Raw genomic sequence first — 19940 nt, forward strand, 5'->3', positions numbered from 1 at the left:
CAAAAATGCTGGAGAAACTCAGCAGGCCATGCAACATCCATAGGAAATAAAGGATAACCAAAGTTTCGGGAATGAACAAACTAGAGGCAGGCATCTGAATAAAAAGTGAGTGAGAGAGGAAAGGAGAGGAGAGGAAGGAAGAAGGCATGGGGGAGGAGCACAGGTAACAGATAAGAGGCCATAGGTGGATATAGGTGGGAAGGTAGAAGAGAAAGCTAAGTAATAAGAGGAAGGTGTATCTCTGAATGGAGAGGGAATGGGGACAAAAGAAGACAAAGGGTTAGGGAATAATAGAGAAATGTGGGAGGGATTTAACGGAACCTGGAGAATTTGATGTTAATGCCATCAGGTTGGAGTGTCCAGACAGAATATTAGGTGTTGTTCCTAATTTGCGGGTACAAAATATCATATGGGAAGGTATGGAAATTCCAGTGTGCCCTTTCATCTGTCACCTTCTCTCATTGCTTCCTGTACTGCAAGGGTCCAAGCCACTGCAAGATGTGGAATGTTCAGTTTTGCAATGATTACAGAGCTGTGTTCATCAGGGCAGCACAGAAAACTGAATCTGCAAGTTTGACCAAAACCTGGGGCTCTTTTAATTCAAGTTTCTTGGATGAGCTGCTGATATGCCTTGTTTTCTTTGTGAATAATACTGAAGGTTGTAGGTTTCACCATTATTCTGTGGAATGTTCCATTGGCCATGGAAGTGAGTTGCAGAAACAATGGAATAGTTTTGTATCGGTGACAAAGCACTCTGTATACACCATGATACTTTGCACTTTAATCCTTAACTATTGTTTGCAACTGGACATATAAATGCTCACGCCTCGAAATTCCTAGTATAGTTTTGTATCGCCTGATGGTGAAACTCGTTCCAAGTCAATAGTTTTGATGCATTATATACTCTGCATCTGAAATACATTCCATTGAGGTCAAGAGAAGTACAAAATCAAATGGCCAAATATTACTACATAGTGCACTTCAATAGGAGATGAGTCTCGCATGTGAATCTGATTTTGCAAGCAATGGTATTTCTAGCCACTGGAATCTCTGTAAAATGATAAAGATTGTGAAAAGTTTATTTAAAAAAGAGCAATAATATATTTAAGTGATTTGGTATGATTTGATAGATTAATGCACAAAAGAGTCTGGAAAAACAATCGCCTGAAGAAACACACAAAGATCAGCGTGTACAGAGCCATTGACATACCCACGCTCCTGTTCGGCTCCGAATCGTGGGTCCTCTACCGGCATCACCTACGGCTCCTGGAACACTTCCATCAGCGCTGTCTCCACTCCATCCTCAACATTCATTGGAATGACTTCATCACCAACATCGAAGTACTCGACTGGCAGAGTCCGCAAGCCTCGAATCCACGCTGCTGGGTGGGTCACGTCTCCAGAATGGAGGACCATCGCCTTCCCTAGATCGTGTTCTATGGCGAGCTCTCCACTGGCCACCGAGACAGAGGTGCACCCAAGAAGAGGTACAAGGACTGCTTAAAGAAATCTCTTGGTGCCTGCCACATTGACCACCGCCAGTGGGCTGATATCGCCTCCAACCGTGCATCTTGGCGCCTCACAATTCGGCGGGCTGCAACCTCCTTTGAAGAAGACCACAGAGCCCACCTCACTGACAAAAGACAAAGGAGGAAAAACCCAACACCCAACCCCAACCAACCAATTTTCCCTTGCAACCGTGCCTGCCCGTCCCGCATCGGATTTGTCAGTCACCAACGAGCCTGCAGCAGACGTGGACATACCCATCCATAAATCTTCATCTGCGAAGCCAAGCAAAAGAAAGAAAAAGATTAATATATTCTGTAATTTTCTATATTGTGTCAAAATAATCTTTATAACCTGCATTATAAGCAAAATATTACATATTTACTCATTGTTTTTAAATGGCTGCCTGGCTTGAAAATAAGTCATTAAATTGAAGAATGTTGAGTCATCAGGCTTCACTCTGGAATTTGACTTAAATAAATCAAGGTGAAAGCAAGGTTGCATAAATGTTTCCTGATGTGCACAATTCCTTATACTTACAAAATCAACTCTTCACCAAAACAAACAACATAATATTTTTAAGAAGAAAAAGAGTGAAAACCTTGATTCTCTTTTTAGGACTCTTTATATTCATTTTGTAGCTTTACAGTACAGCAGAAATATTTGTAAACATGAGTTGTGAGATGCTATTTTTGAAAAGGTGCAAATGATGTGGGGCTCAATATATACTGAAGCTACCCTGATAAGCAAACCATTTTGCAAAAGATTAACAGAAAATTTACTTCCTTTTTACATGAATTATATCATTGAAATATTTTGGATGTTTCTTTTTCTCAAAAACTTCAAAGAATGCAATATTTTTAACCCTGGAAATGTTTAATATTTTATGTATTTTCCTCTTTCAGATTGATCTACTTGTTCCGACTAAAGTGACTGGTATAATCACCCAAGGTGCTAAAGATTTTGGTCACATACAGTTTGTAGGTTCATACAAGGTAGCCTACAGTAACGATGGAAATAATTGGTCTATTTACAAAGATGACAAACAACAAAAAGATAAGGTGGGTTTACCAACCACAAGATTTCCACTTACTAAATTGGTATGATTTGATAGTTAAACTTAATCAGTATTTCTTCATGTTTGAAGATGAAATTTTCTCTTCATTTTGTGTTCTATTCAATAAGGAAATCATTTAAGGGTTTTGTTGGTCTCAAGTTAGATGAAATATTTGGAAAACTATTTTCATGTTAACACCTTGATTTTAAAATTGGTTATTCACTGCCATATTCCTTTAGAATTCTCTTCATAAGGCAAACAACAAAACAAAAAGAAATCTGTTTTCTGTATTGAAGGAGATCTGATATCACCCAGTTAGCTCCTATTCTGGTCTCACAGGATGGCAAAGCATTCAATGTTATTGGGTGCTATTGAATGTTTGGGACACGCACAGATATTCTGTATTACATGGGATATTTTTAAAAATGTAAACATGGAGAAAAATACTTTAACTTTTAAAATCTTTATATTTATAAAGCTAAAACTATCACCCACACATTAACATTAAAATCAGTCAAACTCATGTAAATAAATTAATAATCAAATAGCAGAAGTTGCTTCATCTCCAGGAAGCCACTGTCACCCATTCATTTGAATTGACATGTCCCATATTTCACCTGACACAAGCTCAGAGGTGAATTTCCCAGCCTGATAGCTAGGAGGGCAAGGGATGGCCTTGCTACTCTTTTGGGGTAAATGAGGAGAAGCACAGGGACAGCAGCCGTGTTTACATCAGTGCCAGGGCTAGAAAATGATATTTCTAAGGGAAGATCTGCTCCATTGTTGTTTGATTGAAGAGGCTAGGAAGCCAAACACAAAAGGTATGATACAGCACTTTGAACCATTTCTCTTTCCATCATTCTGGGGACGCGATCTATAAGGGCTTTCAGACCTTATTCATTTACACAGCAAATTATGAGGCATTGAGGACAGTCTTAGTACTCCCTAAGGAGAGGTTTTGAATCTTTTGATTGTCACCAAATGAGTGGCTCAGTTCAGTGACTGGGGTAAGAAATTTTTAGTGCCTTTTTTTAAATTTTAGCTGCATATAAATTTGGAAAAATGAACAATTATTTGATTATAAACTAGGTTATAGAATAAATAAGAACAGAATATTATCAAATTGCTGATATTTTGGGAAAATTTAATTGGATCAACTTACATGTGTTACTAGGCTTTTCTGATCAGCTGTTGGAAGAAAAGAGATGAATATTAAATGGCATGACACCAAGGCAGTACAAAATAAGTTTCAAAGATGTTATCCCAGTGAGTAAATTGAATTACAGAGAATATACATAACAGAAATGCGCCATTTGACCCAGATATCCTGCTTAGCATTTATTCAACACAAACATTTCCACTATACCTTTCAAGCTATTTTCCTGACTTATTTCTCTCCTGCACTTACTGGCTTCCTTCTGAACGCACCTCATGGTAATTTTTACCACAACCACTTCCATATTCCAACAGCTATGAATAGAGGTTTCTCCTTTTTTGCAATTGCCACAAATTTTTCCTTAACTAAATAAATAAATAAATAGATGCTGGAAACACTCAGCAGATTAAACAGCAACTGAGGAAAGAGAAGGTAGAACATCACAGTACAGGCCCTTTTGGCCATAACCTACTCTATAACTGAAGCCTTCCCACACTCACACCCATAACCCTCTATTTTCTTGCTTCCATGTGCCTGCCTAAGAGGCTTTTAAATGTCCTTATTGTACCAGTCTCCAGTACCACCCCTGGCAATGCATTCCAGGCACCCATTACTCTCTGTGTAAAAATACAAACCTTTGATGTCTCCCCTAAATTTTCCTCCTCTCACCTTGTACTGATGGCCTCTGGTATTTGCTACTGTCACCCTGGGGAAAAAAAAGGTGCTTGCATCCATAATTTTGTAGATCTCTATTAAGAAACCTGACGTCCTTCTTTGCTCCAAAGAGAAAAGCCCTACCTCTATTAACCTTGACTCATAAGACACATGCTCCAATCCAGATAACATTCAGGTAAATCTCTTTTGCACCCTCTCCTAACCAGAGTTTTATCGAACCGCAACATGACTTTTGAACTCAATCACCTGAACTCATTCCATTGTTTACGTCTTACTATTTTAATATTTCAATGTGTTTAACTTCTATTCCAATTTATATTTATGTAAATATGCTCCGTGGTCCTGGAGAAACACTGTCTCGTCTTTACCGTGTGAGTATGGTATGAAAGATGAATAAAGGTAACTTGACTTATAAAGGCAAGCATACCATAATTCTTCTTAACTACCCTATAAACCTGAACATTTCCATGGGACTGGAGCTGATATCTGAATAAAGACAGGCTGCTTTATTTCTTGCATTGTTTAGATAAATGCGTAGTTGCCCAGTTGTCAATACCAATTGGTTTAATCACTAAGATTCCTCTGTTCTTTCAAACTTTTAAGAGTCCTGTCATTAACCATGTATTCCACCCTCAAGTTTGACCTTCCAAAATGCATCACTTCACACTTATCCAGTAACTGCTGTTATGCCTCACCAGCAGGAATTGAAAGATGCATAAACAGATGGGTTGTTTAACTCAAAATTTATTAAAAATTGTCAATAATATAATTATCTCAATAAACTCAACATTCAACCATAAGCCTTTATGACAACTATATACTAACAATGGATATTTATATGAAAAAATACTCAGACCATTACAGTTTAAGCTCAAATTCCCAAAATGAACACCCAAAACAAAACCCCAAGTCAGTCTCGTCAAGTAAGTCAGTCAAAAGAATGGTCCACAGAATCTGGTCTCTAGGCTTTAATGTCTTCATTCAGTTGTGCACAGGTCTTTGAGTTGAATGTGGAGAGAGATGACTGTTGTCACTGAGTGGACTTGCGACCTTGGTAGGTGAATATAGGAGACTTTCCTTAGTTTCTTGAGTGGTAATGATCACCTTTAGTTTCCTCACAAGGGAGTTTCTAACACAAAGTCCGCACCTCCGAAACCCTCTTAGGGGTTGCACCAGGTAACCCTCTGTCACATGAAATCTTCTCCACCAAAACCCTGCCTTGGGTTATACCAAGTGACTTTTGTCACACAAAGACCTCTTCTCAAAAGGGGACTGGAGAAGCACAGGTTGGACACACTCTGGGAATCAGAATGTAAAATCTGCTGTCAGAACAGGAGTGCTGGCACCTGTGAACAGAGCAGCTCGGGCTCCTGTCTTTCAGCTGGAGCTGCTGGGTGAACACACTGACAGTTCGTTCCTCAGTGCGCTGGATGGTTCAACGGTCACGGCGCGTGTCTTTGGCACTCATGATTAGAGGAGAGAGGTTGACAGCAGCACGTGTGCTCCCAACGAGCCCACCGGCTTCAGCATGCAGCTCTCGCGCTCTACACAGCTGTTCACTCTCCCAGCTCGCTGCTCCGGCACTCTACACAGCATGTGCTCCTTTCTCCTACTGCACAGTCAGTCATTGTCCCTGGAGAGAAATAAAACTGTCCATAGTTCATAAAACTGGGGAAACATTACAGGTCAAAATGCTTTGTCAGAACTGTTCCTTAATTCATTGGCCTACATTTCTTGCCTTGGAACTACAGGAGGCAGAACCAAACTGTCTGCAGCCTTAATGCCATACAGGACACAACTGAGGGATAACAAGAGAAGTCGAAGCCAAATTAAAAACAAAAGAAAGGGAGCAAAACTTAGTGGAAAGTTAGAGGACTGCAAAGCTTTTTAAAGCATACAGAAGGCAGCTAAGATGGTCATTAGGAAGGAAAATATGAATTTTGAAATGAAGCCTGCAAATAATATCAAAAAGGATACTAAAAGCCTTTCAAGTATATTAATACTAAAAAAGAGGCCAGAGTAGATATTGAACTGATAGCAAATGATGCTGGAGAAATTGTAATGGGAGACAGGGAGATGGCAGAGGAACTGAGTGAGTATTTTCCATCATTCTTCACTGTGGAAGACAGTAGCAGTATGGCATACTTTCAAGGGAGCCAAGAAAGAGAGGTAAGTCCAGTCACAATAACAAGAGAGAAGGTACTTGGAACCTGAATGGTCTAAGGGTAGGTGAGTATCCCAGACCAGATGGAATTCACTCTTGGGTTCTGTAGGGACATTAGTAATGATCTTCCAAGAACTAATAGATTCTGGCATGGTTTGAGAGGACAGCAAAATTACGAAGGTCACTTTCACTATTTAAAAGAGAGGTAGGCAGCATAAAGGAAATTATAGCCTAACTTTGGTGGTTGGGAAGTTATTGAAATTGATTGTCGAGGATGAGGATATGGAGTAGCTGGAGGTGCATGCCAAGATAGGGCAAAGACAGCATGGTTTTCTTAAGGAAAAATCTTGACCGACAAAGCTATTGCATTTTTTTTAAGGAAGCAACAAGCAGCCTAGTCAAAGGGCATGCAATGGGTGTTATCTGTTTGGATTTTCAAAAGTATTTAATAATATAGGGTGCTTCACAAGATGGGAGCTCTTGGAATTACAGCAAAGATACAAACATGAGTAGAGCATTGACTAATCAGCAGGAAACAGAAAGTGGGAATAAAGAGATCCTATTCTGGTTTTGACTACCGGTTCCCATGTGTTCCAAGGGGCTCAGTGTTGGGGCCTGTTCTTTTTACAATGTATGTTAATGATTTGGATTACTGAATAAATGTCTCTGTGGCTAAGTTTTCAGATAATGCAAAGATAGGTGGAGGGGCAGGTACTGGTTGCAGAGAGACTTAGATAGATTAGAAGTATTGACAAAGAAGTGACAAATGAAATACAAAGTAGGAAAGTGTACGGTCATGCACTTTAGGAATAGGAATAAAAAGGCAGACTATTATTCAGATGGGGAGAAAATTCAAAATTTGGGAGTCCTCGTGCTGGATACACAAAAGGTTAACCTCCAGGTTGCGTAGGTGATGAAGAAGGCAAATGCAACGTTGGCATTCATATCTAGAGGAACAGAATATAAGACGGCACTGGTGAGGTCTCACTTGGAGTACAGGGTGCAGTTATTGGATCCTTATTTAAGAAACTATGTGCTGGCATTAGAGAGGGTTCAGAGAAGATTCACAAGAAAGAATCCTGTAATGAAGGGATTAGTATATGAGAAATCCAGATCATTGATCTAGATGACAAACAACATTGGTCCCAGCACTGATCCCTGAGCCACATCACTAGTCACAGGCCTCCAGTCTGAGAAGTAATCATTGACCATTACTCTCTAGCTTCTCCCATATTACCCATGTCAAATCCAGTTTACAACCTCACCATAAATATCAAGTGTCTGAATCGGCTTGTCAAAGGCTTAACTAAAGTCCATGCAAAAACCATACACAGCCTTTCCTTCATCAACTTACCTGGTAACCTCCTCAAAAAATGCTGTAAGATTGGTTAAACATGACATACCATGCACAAACACATGTGGACCATGTTTCGGATGGGTGAACATTTTTCTCCTGAATCGCAGTATATACTATATCCTGCCATTGTGATCTTTGACTATCAAAGACATCCTTCCTATATCTTGCCTGTCCAATTTTGCCACTGTTTTTGTACATGTTTAATGGAGTACCTCTCATTCTTCTATACTCCAGTGAATTTGGCCCATTCTATCTAATCTCTTCTCAGACATCAGTATAATGTCACAGATATCAATCCAATATGTTTTGCATGGCAAGAAGAACCTTTCACATAAGGAGACTATAATTCTTGAATTTCCTACACATGGTCCCATATACCTGCAGCAATTGTTCTCATGTCATTGCTGAGATGCTCTTGCAATCCCAATTTGACCACCACAACAAGGAAGAACCACTGCACACCTCCATGTCCCCTGATGATTCTCTTCTGTAAGTATCGGAAGATGATGTTTGGGCTACATTCACGAGAGTAAATCTGAGAAAAGCATCCATTCCAGATGGATTACCCAGCCAAGTACTGAAATCCTGCGTTAACCAACTGGCCAATGTTTTCATGGACTTTCAAAAGGCTTTCAACAAGGATCCACATAAGGCTGCTAAACAAGATGAGAGCCCATGGAATTACAGGAGGGATACTAGCCTGGGTAGAACACTGGCTGATCGGCAGGAAACAGAGTAGGGATAAAGGGATTCTATTCTGGTTGGCTACCGGTTACCAGCAGGGGTTAGTGTTGGGTCCACTTCTTTTTTATATTGTATATAAATGATTTGGATTATGGAATAGATGGCTTTGTGGCTAAATTTGCAGATGATGCCAAAATAGGTGGTAGGGCAGATGGTGCTGAGGATACTGAAAAACGGCAGGGAGACATGGATAAATTAGGAGAATGGGCAAAGCGGTGGCAGATGAAATACAATGTTAGATAGTGTAAGGTCATGCACATAGATAAAAGGAATAGATGAGTAGACTATTATTTGGATGGGGAGAAAATTCAAAAATCTGAGGTGCAAAAGGACTTGGGAGGCCTCATGCAGGTAAAGCTCAGGATTGAGTTGGTGGTGAAGAAGGCGAATGCAATGTTGACATTCAATTCTAGAGGAATAGCATACAAGAGAAAAGATGTAGAATTGAGACTCTAAAGCACTAGTGAGATCTCACTTGGAGTATTATGTACAATTTTGGGTGTCTTATTTGAGAAAAGACATGCTGGCATTGGAGCGGGTTCAAAGATTTCCTGGAATGATACTAGGAATGAAAGGGTTAGCGTATGAGAAACGATTATCAGCTCTTGAACCATACTCATTGGAGTACAGAAAGATGGGGGGAGGAGGGGCCTCATAGAGGTATTTTGAATACTGAAAAGTCTGGACAGAGTAGGTGTGGCAAGGATATTTCCTGTATTCTAGCACAAGAGGCTATAACTTCAGTATAAAAGTGTGACAATTTAAAACAGAGACACAGAAAAATCTCTTTAGTCAGGATCATGAGTCTGTAGCATTTGTTGCCCCAGGCAGATGGGGAAGTGAGGTTGTTGGGTGTATTTAAGGCAGAAATTGACAGGTATTTGAGTAACGGAGAGAAAGCCAGGATTGTGGCTGAGTGGGAGGACGGATAAGCTCATAATTAGAATGGCAGAGCAGTCTCAATGAGCCACGGGGCCTATTTCTGCTCCTATATCTTGTGATCTTATATGAGATCAGCAATATTAGGTCCTCCTTGCTGACCATCAATACAGAGTCATCTCAAGGATGTGTGCGTAGTACCCTACTCTTTTCCCACTCTGCCCATGATTGCGTAGCTAGGTTCAGCTCCAACATAATTTATAAATTAACTGAAGACATCACTGTTGTTGACCAAATAGCTAGTAATGATATTGAATATAGGATGGAGATTGAGAATCTGATCCTGTGGTACCAGAGCAATAACCTTGCGGTCAATTATAATCAAAACCAAAGAACATTTAATATTTTAAGAGGGGGAAGGCAAGGGACCATGCACCTGTCTTCATTTGGATGGAAATGGAGAGGATTACTACCCATAAGTTCCTGGGTGTCTACATGTAGCAAGAAGTCTCCTAGAACCAGTACATCTGAGGCATCTATGAATAAGGCACATTCTTTTTCTTTGATTTGGCTTCGCGGACGAAGATTTATGGAGGAGGTAAATGTCCACGTCAGCTGCAGGCTCGTTTGTGGCTGACAAGTCCGATGTGGGACAGGCAGACACAGTTGCAGCGGTTGCAGGGGAAAATTGGTTGGTTGGGGTTGGGTGTTGGGTTTTTCCTTCTTTGCCTTTTGTCAGTGAGGTGGGCTCTGCGGTCTTCTTCAAAGGAGGTTGCTGCCCGCCGAACTGTGAGGCGCCAAGATGCACGGTTTGAGGCGTTATCAGCCCACTGGCGGTGGTCAATGTGGCAGGAACCAAGAGATTTATTTAGGCAGTCCTTGTACCTCTTCTTGGGTGCACCTCTGTCACGGTGGCCAGTGGAGAGCTCGCCATATAACACGATCTTGGGAAGGCGATAGTCCTCCATTCTGGAGACGTGACCCACCCAGCGCAGCTGGATCTTCAGCAGCGTGGACTCGATGCTGTCGACCTCTGCCATCTCGAGTACTTCGACGTTAGGGATGAAAGTGCTCCAATTAATGTTGAGGATGGAGCGGAGACAACGGTGGTGGAAGCGTTCTAGGAGCCGTAGGTGATGCCGGTAGAGGACCCATGATTCGGAGCCGAACAGGAGTGTGGGTATGACAACGGCTCTGTATACGCTTATCTTTGTGAGGTTTTTCAGTTGGTTGTTTTTACAGACTCTTTTGTGTAGACTTCCAAAGGCGCTATTTGCCTTGGCGAGTCTGTTGTCTATCTCGTTGTCGATCCTTGCATCTGATGAAATGGTGCAGCCGAGATAGGTAAACTGGTTGACCGTTTTGAGTTTTGTGTGCCCGATGGAGATGTGGGGGGGCTGGTAGTCATGGTGGGGAGCTGGCTGATGGAGGACCTCAGTTTTCTTCAGGCTGACTTCCAGGCCAAACATTTCGGCAGTTTCCGCAAAACAGGACGTCAAGCGCTGAAGAGCTGGCTCTGAATGGGCAACTAAAGCAGCACACTAATGCCACTATAAAAGGAGCTTGAGAAGATTTGGTATATCATTTGAGTTTCGAACATCCATGGGTGTATTGTGGAAAGTACATTGACTGCTTGTAACTGTGTTTGGTTGGAAACTCAATGCAAGAAACACAAAAGGATGCATGTTGTGTTGAGAAAGTATTTAATTCAGTGGGTTCACAAAGAGACAAGTCTAGACACGAGGGCTTGCAATCACACATAGCATTTATTAACACACAGCAATTTATAGAAGAGTGTGAGAAAATTTTAATGGGAATAAACACATCCACAGTTTATAAAAGAGCATGGGAAATTTTTATGGGAATAACACACACACGCACAGTTTATAAAAGCATGGGAAAACATTGCACAGTACACATCTTAACATTGACAGTGCCAACATTTCCACACTATAATCAGAGGTAATGCACATCCTTCCTGGACCCCTGATCGTCGGGAGGCCGCTCTAGTACAAATGGTACCCCCAGGGGTATACGCACATTCTCGGACACCTGATCGTCAGGAGGTGCAGCTCTACTGTGGGTATTGATCTATAGCAATTTAAACTATAGAGATACTATGGCTCAGCTTCAGTGCAATGCACATCTTATCAATGACCCTTCCAAGCAACCTGGCATGGAGCAGTGTTTGAGGTTATCAGTGAGAGGAGAGAAACTGAAATGTACTCTGTTCTGGTGCTAATCAGAGTGCTAATTTATGTGTAGACCAATAATGATGCTGAATGGTTTGAATTAGCCAATGGCAAGGTATGCACTAATTGGTGGCTGGAGTGCAACCTTGACTGATAGATGATGTAATTTTTGGCCAACCTTGATTGATACGTGATATGACTTCCAAATAAGTTCCAAACAGGGGGAGGACACGCGATCACCTGCAATGCACACATTCCAGGCAGATAGACAGGCCACATTCCTCCACACACAATAATGCAGTAATAGGCAAACTTTAACAAGTTCAACACGACAACTTCTATTGAAGACAGCTACCTCAAAAAGGCAGCCAGCATGATGAAGTATCCCCGTCACCCTATTCATGATCGTTTCTTGCTGCTACCTTCAGGTAGAAGATATAAAATGCTGAAGTCTTGCTTCTCTGGTTTCTTTGCCAACAGCTGTCAGATGGCTGAATCATAAAGACTAGTCCAGGGCTACCAAAGATATGTCTGCACTAGTGTAACATAATTTTTTTTTGTGCTAATTGCAATTGTGAATTTTTATATATATATATTTTTCTCTTGTGTTCATTGTGGTAATTTTTTTACTTATTGTTTGTTCGAGTATTTTCCATACCTGTGTCACAGTGCCAAATAAGAATTTCAGTGCATCTGTGCATCACAATAAACTCTCATGTCATCACCATTCAATCTTCAGCAGGTCAAGAACGAACCTTTCCTACCACCTTCTCAAAAGCTGCAAGGGACGGGCATCACCTAGCCAGGATGCCTGTTTCCCATGGATGAACAAAGTTGAGCTTCCAATTTTATATCCATCCCATCATTAAGCCACCTACTGTACAAATTCATTCATTGCACTGCGCAATTCCATCTTTACCTCAACTCATCTGCTGCTACAATCCTTACCGATGCCTTTGTTATCTTGAAACTTGGTGATTACAATGCTTGCCTGAAGAATCCACCCTCATAAACTTATGCTTACCCAAACCTTTGCTGCAAAAGTTGCATCTATTTATGTTCACACATAACCACTGTGTTTGCTGATCTTCATTATCTCTTGGCCGACTAAGATCTGTTTCATTAAATCATCGGAAAATCCCTCATGACTCCATTGTTACCTGTTTGTGTAATCTCATCCAGCCTGATATCCCACCAAGGAATCAGCACTCCTCTCAAATTGGCCTCTTAGAGATCTCTGATTTTAATTGGTCCACCCTTGGCAATTATGCCTTCAGTTACTATTCCTTTTCAGAGATCTATGCCTCTCTTTCCTTCTTGAAGGCACTTCAGGTACTCCCTTAAGACTGCATTTATCAGTTCAAGTTTATTATCACCTGACCGTACTTAGGCATCCAGACGTAACACCATTTCTCTGGAACATGGTGCACACACATACCCAGCACATACTAATGACATATTTACATTAAGATAGAATTTAAAATAAATATATAGATAAAAATATTTTGGAATGAATTACTCAGTTACAAGATCAATCTCACAGGCAGAGGAAAGAAACTATTTCCCAGCTTGGCAGTCCTGATTTTGATGCTCCTTTTCCTCCTTCTTGATGGTATTAGATGCTGGATGGAAAGGGTCCTCAATAACTCTTTGAGCTCACAGTGAATGTCAATAGAGGAAAGAGAGATGCAAGTGATCTTCTCAGCCATTTGGATGATCCTCTGTTTTAACTTCTGGTCCAATGCTTTGCAGCTACAGAAAGGACACTCTCAATACTACTCCTGCAATTTTGTCATCTGTCTTCTGTGATCTCTCTGGGTCAATCAGAATTTGTTTCTCTAACATTCCAATGAAGTCACTAGATAGGCATTAAAATGTTAACAGCATTTGGAGAAATAGTAGTTGTCAGTACTTCCCAAGTAATAATTATTTTGTAGTGGTGTAGTATGGGTACCTCAATAAGTTGAAACATTTTCTCTGGAACAACCCTGAAGAAACCATTCATACTTTTAAAGATGTCTATCAGGTCTCCTAGAATCTTTACTCACTGCTTCTTTGCAGCCTCTGTCAAATTACTGTAAGTTATCATAAATGACACTAAGTTTGGTGGACGAGGATCATATAATCTATTCAGTAACAATGTACTTTTTTTTCTTTTGTCAGGTTTTCCAAGGTAATTTTGACAATGATACACACAGGAAAAATGTACTAGATCCTCCCATCTACGCACAATATATTAGAATCTTGCCCTGGTCGTGGTATGGCCGTATCACTCTGCGAACGGAGTTACTGGGATGCACAGAAGAGTGATAATGAATGGTGGTTAACTGACAAGAAAATATCACTGTCCAACTGTATCTCAACAAAAACTGCACAAACCTGTAAGATTTTGAAGGGTTTTCACGAACAAGCGTTCAGTTTGTGATAGGCATGAATCAAGTTAGGTGGTCCCAGCCTGCCCTTTGTCAGACTTTCAAACACCGAAATTTCTTCCTCAGAAGTTTTATTTTCTTGTGTTTTGTCCATTTGTACATAATGAAATAAACTTGTACAATTGCAAACTTTTAGTCCCTCTCCCCGACCTCCCACCCAAGTTTGATTCATAAGCATCAAGCTAATATTTCTAATTATTGTTCAAGGTGTCAGTATTGTATCTTATTTATTGTAAACCTTTAAATGTTTCTTTTATTTTTCTTTGGCTCCTAAGAATGAAATGCTTTTCAATAATTTAGTTTCAATTTGTCATTACAGTCCAACACTAAAATAATTAAGCACTGATAATGCTTTCATTCTACAAAATATACCTGTCTCACATTGTTATCAGACACTGAAGATTTCCGCTGAGGCATTTTTTTTCCCCTTTGAGCTTTGAAGTATACTTATAGACCTTGTGGATATGTGATTCGATATACAGGACTTATGCTCCAAATGATGATGAAGAAACCCAGAAAGGCAAATTAGATAACTGCAATTTATCAATAAATGCTACGATCCCTGAATATACAAGACAATAAATTGCTGAACGTATGACATATAATGAAAATTCATGTTTAAGAACACGTCAACTTTTCTTTTTGAAACACATTAGATTGCAAATTTTATCAGTCATGTACATCATGTTTACACTTCCAACTAAAATTATTCTGTTGCAAATTTTATTTTTAAAGGTAATACTAATATATCAAAGAAATAGGGGGGAAACGAATGCTGTTGTGATTAGCATTAAATGTGGATTTTTGTTAGACAGCTCTGTTCTGATCCATTTAGTTTCATTATGATTCAGATAAACGTAAAGTGGCCTATGTATACCAATAATTACATCATAGGATATCATTTTAAGTTACCCATTTTAAGTCATTTGTCTTTTGGTGACTTGATGTACACAAATGGTTCTCTCGATTTTGCCTCAATGCTTACATTCATTCTACAGTAAAAATTGTACAAAATTCACATCTCTGTAATTAAACTGTGATCCAGTTGCAGTTGTATTTCGCTGTTAAAATTGACCTGCTGATATTTTAAATCCAGCATTGTCTCTTCAGAGGTAATCCCTGGCTTTGCATTTTGATATCAAAGATTTTTTTTAAATTTCTCACCAAATTTAATGAAGCCCAAAGTTTTGGAGGCAAATGGAAGATATTGTGTACTGAAAAAGGAAAAGAATAATCATTATTCTTTGAGATCACTAAATTATTCACTTGTGTTTATATTATGTAACCTGCTGAACATTTTAAATGTGCATAATTTGTTGTAAGCTGATGTAAACCATGAGTTGGGCAGTTTTGTTAGTCGTTGCCTCTGTCGTTGAAGAAAGATTTTTACATGTGATGCTGTGTTTTATTGCTTCCATACTGTATGTGCATGGAACTGTAACAAAGCTTACAAAAATATCAGATTGGAAGTTTGAGCCAGTTTTATAATTTTATGGTGTCCTGCAATAATAATTTTCACATTGTTCCTGAATAAAATGGCGAAGCTCCAAAGCTTGAGTATTAGTGAGAATGTCAGTAGCCAGCAAACTGAACCACAAACTTACAACCCTAAAACTAATCAATTCTTTTTATCTTTAATTGGAAAATGAGGATTGTTTGACCTGTAACACACCTATTCAGTACATATCTGTTGACTAGTCATTATCATGCTATGTTAGGATGTTAAATCATACAGTTTTAGAATTTATAAGAGAAAGTGTAACAAGTTTCATCTTCACTTACATATATCTTGTAGTTTTTAGACTTAACCATTGAAGCTTTACTAAATCACATAAATTTTGCAAGCACTAGTACAAATTACTACGGTTACTTTTGACGTTCATGAGTCCCTCCAGAATTGTGGATTTTCTTTTCATTGTGCCTCCAAAGGCTATTTCCTTGATGTTTAAAATATGATTTTTATCCAATATCTGGGTTCTAATAGATCAAATTCAGTGTGGATAATTGGTGTCTGCTATTTAGAATTACTTCCGATGTTGCATGACAAATACATCTGTGAATCTGTTTCAGTGCTTTTAAAGTAATCTTGTCAAAAATTTTCACAAAATACCTTACTGAACATTGACTTGAACTCAAGAACTCAAATACCAGCAAATAGTCTGGCATTTATAAAACTACATGTTCACATTTTTATGGCATGGTTAGCGTATCAGTTAAAGTGATACTTTTACAGCGCCAACAACCTGAGTTCGAATCTGGTACTGCCTGTAAGGAGTTTGTATGTTCTCCCTTGATCTGCATAGGATATTCCCCCAGGTGCTCCAGTTTCTTCCCACCCTCCAAAATGTACGGTGTTGAAAGTTAAGTTGGGTGTAATTGGGTGGCACAGATTTAAAATGACTGGAATCTGCTTCTCCCATTGCTGTAAATAAAATTAAAAACTTGTGGTGAGTAGGAGGAGGTTCACACAATCTAATTTTACACAGTAAGTTTCATCTTTCAATTTTTTTTCAATTATGTGGCTAATTTTAAAATTGACTGTGAAGGTTAACAGAAGATTTGTTGTAACATTGTGGGACTGTAAAGAAATAATGGAGAAACTAATCTTACTACAAGCTATTCAAATCATTAGACTGTTAGCATGTCTGTGATTGTGCAGCGTTCCTAAACCCTGTATGCACTGAGTGACTTAAGAATGTATTAGTTTGTGATGAAATTAAAGGGAAAGTCAACTATTAAAATGATACTGGTCCATGGAAATACATCCCCATCCACTCGTGCACTAAGTTATTCTCTTGGTGCATTGTCTCTGAAATTCATTTCATTAAAAGTAATTTTGATAATTGCTTGAGGGGAACATTTCACAGGATATGCATTCATAATGAAATAGCTAATGTTGTCTTGCACATATCAATTGTTAAAGTTTGTGTTTCCAACTAATATGGCAGGTACAATACTCATTTCAATCTATTATTACATTTTGCTTCAGGTTCCTTTTCCTGATGTTTTTAGGCTGCTAGTTAAGTTAAAACCATTTTGAAGTGAAGTCAAATTTCCAAAAGGAAACTATTAAACAGGAGCATAGTGCACTTAATTGATGATAAATTTGCATTTTTCAGCCACATCTTGACTCCCACCTGGATCATGCAGAATTTTTCATGATCTCTTTTCTCTGCCTTCCAGAATATGTCAGAAAATTATATTTCCAGCTTGTTTTTCTTTTTCTGTGGGCAGTATTGACACTTGCGCTACTCCATGTGAGAAATCGTCTTGTTAAAACCGGATGCAAGACTATGTGCATCAGTAAATGACAGATCAGGGAGGTCAGCCTGTCTTGATTGAATCAACAAAGCTGCTAATAGGTATTCAAAAGTGATGCTTTTGCATATCTATATTATATAGTTGTGCCCCACGTTAAAAACTGCAGGTGGAATCATCAAAAGAGACATGAAGGAACAACCTTTGAGCAGCTGAGAAAATCAAATTTCTCTCACACATTGTTCATCAGAATCAAACTGTTGGACTTATGTTAAAGTTCTAAATAATATATCAAGAGACGGATTTAACACATGAGCCTCATACAGATTGTTTGGATATTGGTTTTAATGATGAAGGATATTTTTAACAATACCAAGTTTTGACTTACAAGCCCGAAATGTTGGTTATGTATCTTTATCTGTCATATGAAGTGCATCGTTTGACTTGCTAAGTTTCTCCAGCATTTTGTTTTAACTTCAGACTCTTACAGCGCAGGCCATTGGCCAATTATGTCTGTGCTGCTCTTGGAATGAGCAGTATATTTAGCACCAGTCACCCAACCATTCCCCGCAACCCAGAGTATATGTTTTGCCTTAAACGATATTTCAACTCCTTTATGAAAGGTACAGGTAATTAATTCCACATCACAACAACTTACTGCAGGGATGTTCGTCCCTCTGTGGTTCTGTTGAAAAATATTTCATCGTAATGGATTTACTAGCTGGTGCATTTACTGAAATTACACTGTACTACCACTCTGTGCTGTGCTTTATTCTGCTGTCATTATGAATAGCACAAAAACCAAACCTTTTCACTGTACTTCAGAACGTGACAATAAACTTAGACTTTACCTTACACTGATTCCACCTTACATCTCTGCCATCTGATTTTTAACATACTGGTTGGTGAAACCAACCAAGACACATCATAAATTTGCAGCTTTTGCTGAGACAAAGTGTAAGAACATTAAATTAGTGAGCAAACACAGCTAAATTCGAAAACTCAGAATTGCTTACACAGGATGAATTTTCAAGATTCCTTCATTTTAAACTGCACATTTGTTGGAAAATTCATGGAAGCCTCAATGGTTTGATTACATCAGTCTTTCATTGATCTCTCACTGAAGTTGCACGGGATTATTGGCAGAATTTTGATGAAAATCACTGACAGACTACACTCACTACTGCAATCAAACCTCTTAAAGTAAGAATTTTTAAAAAGTGCAGATGCTAGGGAACTGAAATACAACAGTAAAAGCTGGAAGCGCTCAGCAGGCTAGGAATCCAGAAGAGAGAAACAGAACTAATGTGTTAGGTTGAAGACCCTTCATCTTTTTTCTTGAAAATTGGAAAAGCTCTTTTGTAGAGCATTATGCAGAGACAAAACAGAATATATGCATATATAGACAAAAATCTCTTGTCATTTGTTTCAGGATAATTATGAATCCCCCAACTCTAGATATAGAATACTTGGAAGAAAAACTAAAATAATAATAATTGCTAGAGTTGTTGTATTATCTGTTGTTGCCAAATAATTTGTGCAAGATAAATAAAGCTGTATTGATTTTCTGGAATGTATTCATTGGGAAATACTAATGCTTGTGTTTAATAAATCTTGGTTAAGATATACTGTATCTTTGCAGGAGGTTGACTTTCCCTTTAAGGACAATATAGTAAAATCTGAAGTTAGGCTTCAGATTCAAGTTGATCATCTTGTTTTATTATTGTATGAAAGGTAATTATATCTAAGAAATTTGACTTAAGATCAGTCAGCAAGTTAAAATGCATATATTATGTTATAGGGATGAAATAACCACTGCAACTTTAGCAACTGTGTGATAATACTCTCGTTTTTGTATTGGCTCCAAATCTATGGTTAATGCAAAATCAGTACACGCTTGTATGTTCTTCAGATTAACAATAAAATTTCGAAACATCTACACTTCACAAAATATGTTCCACAATGATTGACAGATAATGGATTATAATTGTAATCCCATTCTTGTATATACAAAGGATGTAAGTGAGAAACACTGATATGTTTTCACTGGTGGTGAATAAAGAGTCCCCAGATGCTGGAGAATGAGGACAATACACAAAAATACTGGAGGGACTCAGCAGGACCTGCAGCATCTATGGAAAGTAATAGTTCCAAGTTTATTCCATGGTGCAGAACAGTGCAAAACACCTGTAAAGACAACATGCATACAGACAAATGACACATACACAATACATGTGTACATATATTAAAATATTATTATGTTACAAGCCCAGAGGACCCATAAACCCAGCAGCAATAGCTATTCACCAAGACATATGGTTAAACAAATTTTGATTTTAATTATGTTCAAGCATGAAAACAGAATCACATTTTAACTTATCACGATTGACTTAACTAATCTAACTTAACCCCATTCTAATTCTAAGCGCACGTGTATGTAATGTGTGTGTAAGTTTAGAAAAGTTCTTTGGTTCATAGTCCATCTCATTTCTCATTCCTCTAAGTTCACAGGTTACAGTC

The 19940-nt window shown here is 38.8% G+C and overlaps 1 protein-coding gene across 11 annotated transcripts in view; it reads left to right on the top strand.

Annotated features, from left to right (window-relative positions):
* LOC138762617 (EGF-like repeat and discoidin I-like domain-containing protein 3) overlaps positions 1-19371 on the top strand; it is a 320962-nt gene extending 301591 nt beyond the window's left edge. For 10 of the 11 annotated variants that reach the window (XM_069936256.1, XM_069936259.1, XM_069936258.1 and 7 more), the window contains 2 exons: positions 2412-2567; positions 13894-19371. In XM_069936256.1, coding sequence (XP_069792357.1) covers positions 2412-2567; positions 13894-14040 — 303 coding nt within the window. In that variant the 3' untranslated portion in view covers positions 14041-19371. Of the gene's footprint in view, positions 1-2411; positions 2568-3737; positions 3830-13893 lie in introns of all 11 variants that reach the window. The other variant, XR_011357038.1, reaches the window with a different exon arrangement.
* The last annotated feature ends 569 nt before the right edge of the window (positions 19372-19940 follow it).

The sequence above is a fragment of the Narcine bancroftii genome, chromosome 1 (genome assembly GCF_036971445.1).
Source record: "Narcine bancroftii isolate sNarBan1 chromosome 1, sNarBan1.hap1, whole genome shotgun sequence".
Classification (NCBI taxonomy): domain Eukaryota; kingdom Metazoa; phylum Chordata; class Chondrichthyes; order Torpediniformes; family Narcinidae; genus Narcine; species Narcine bancroftii.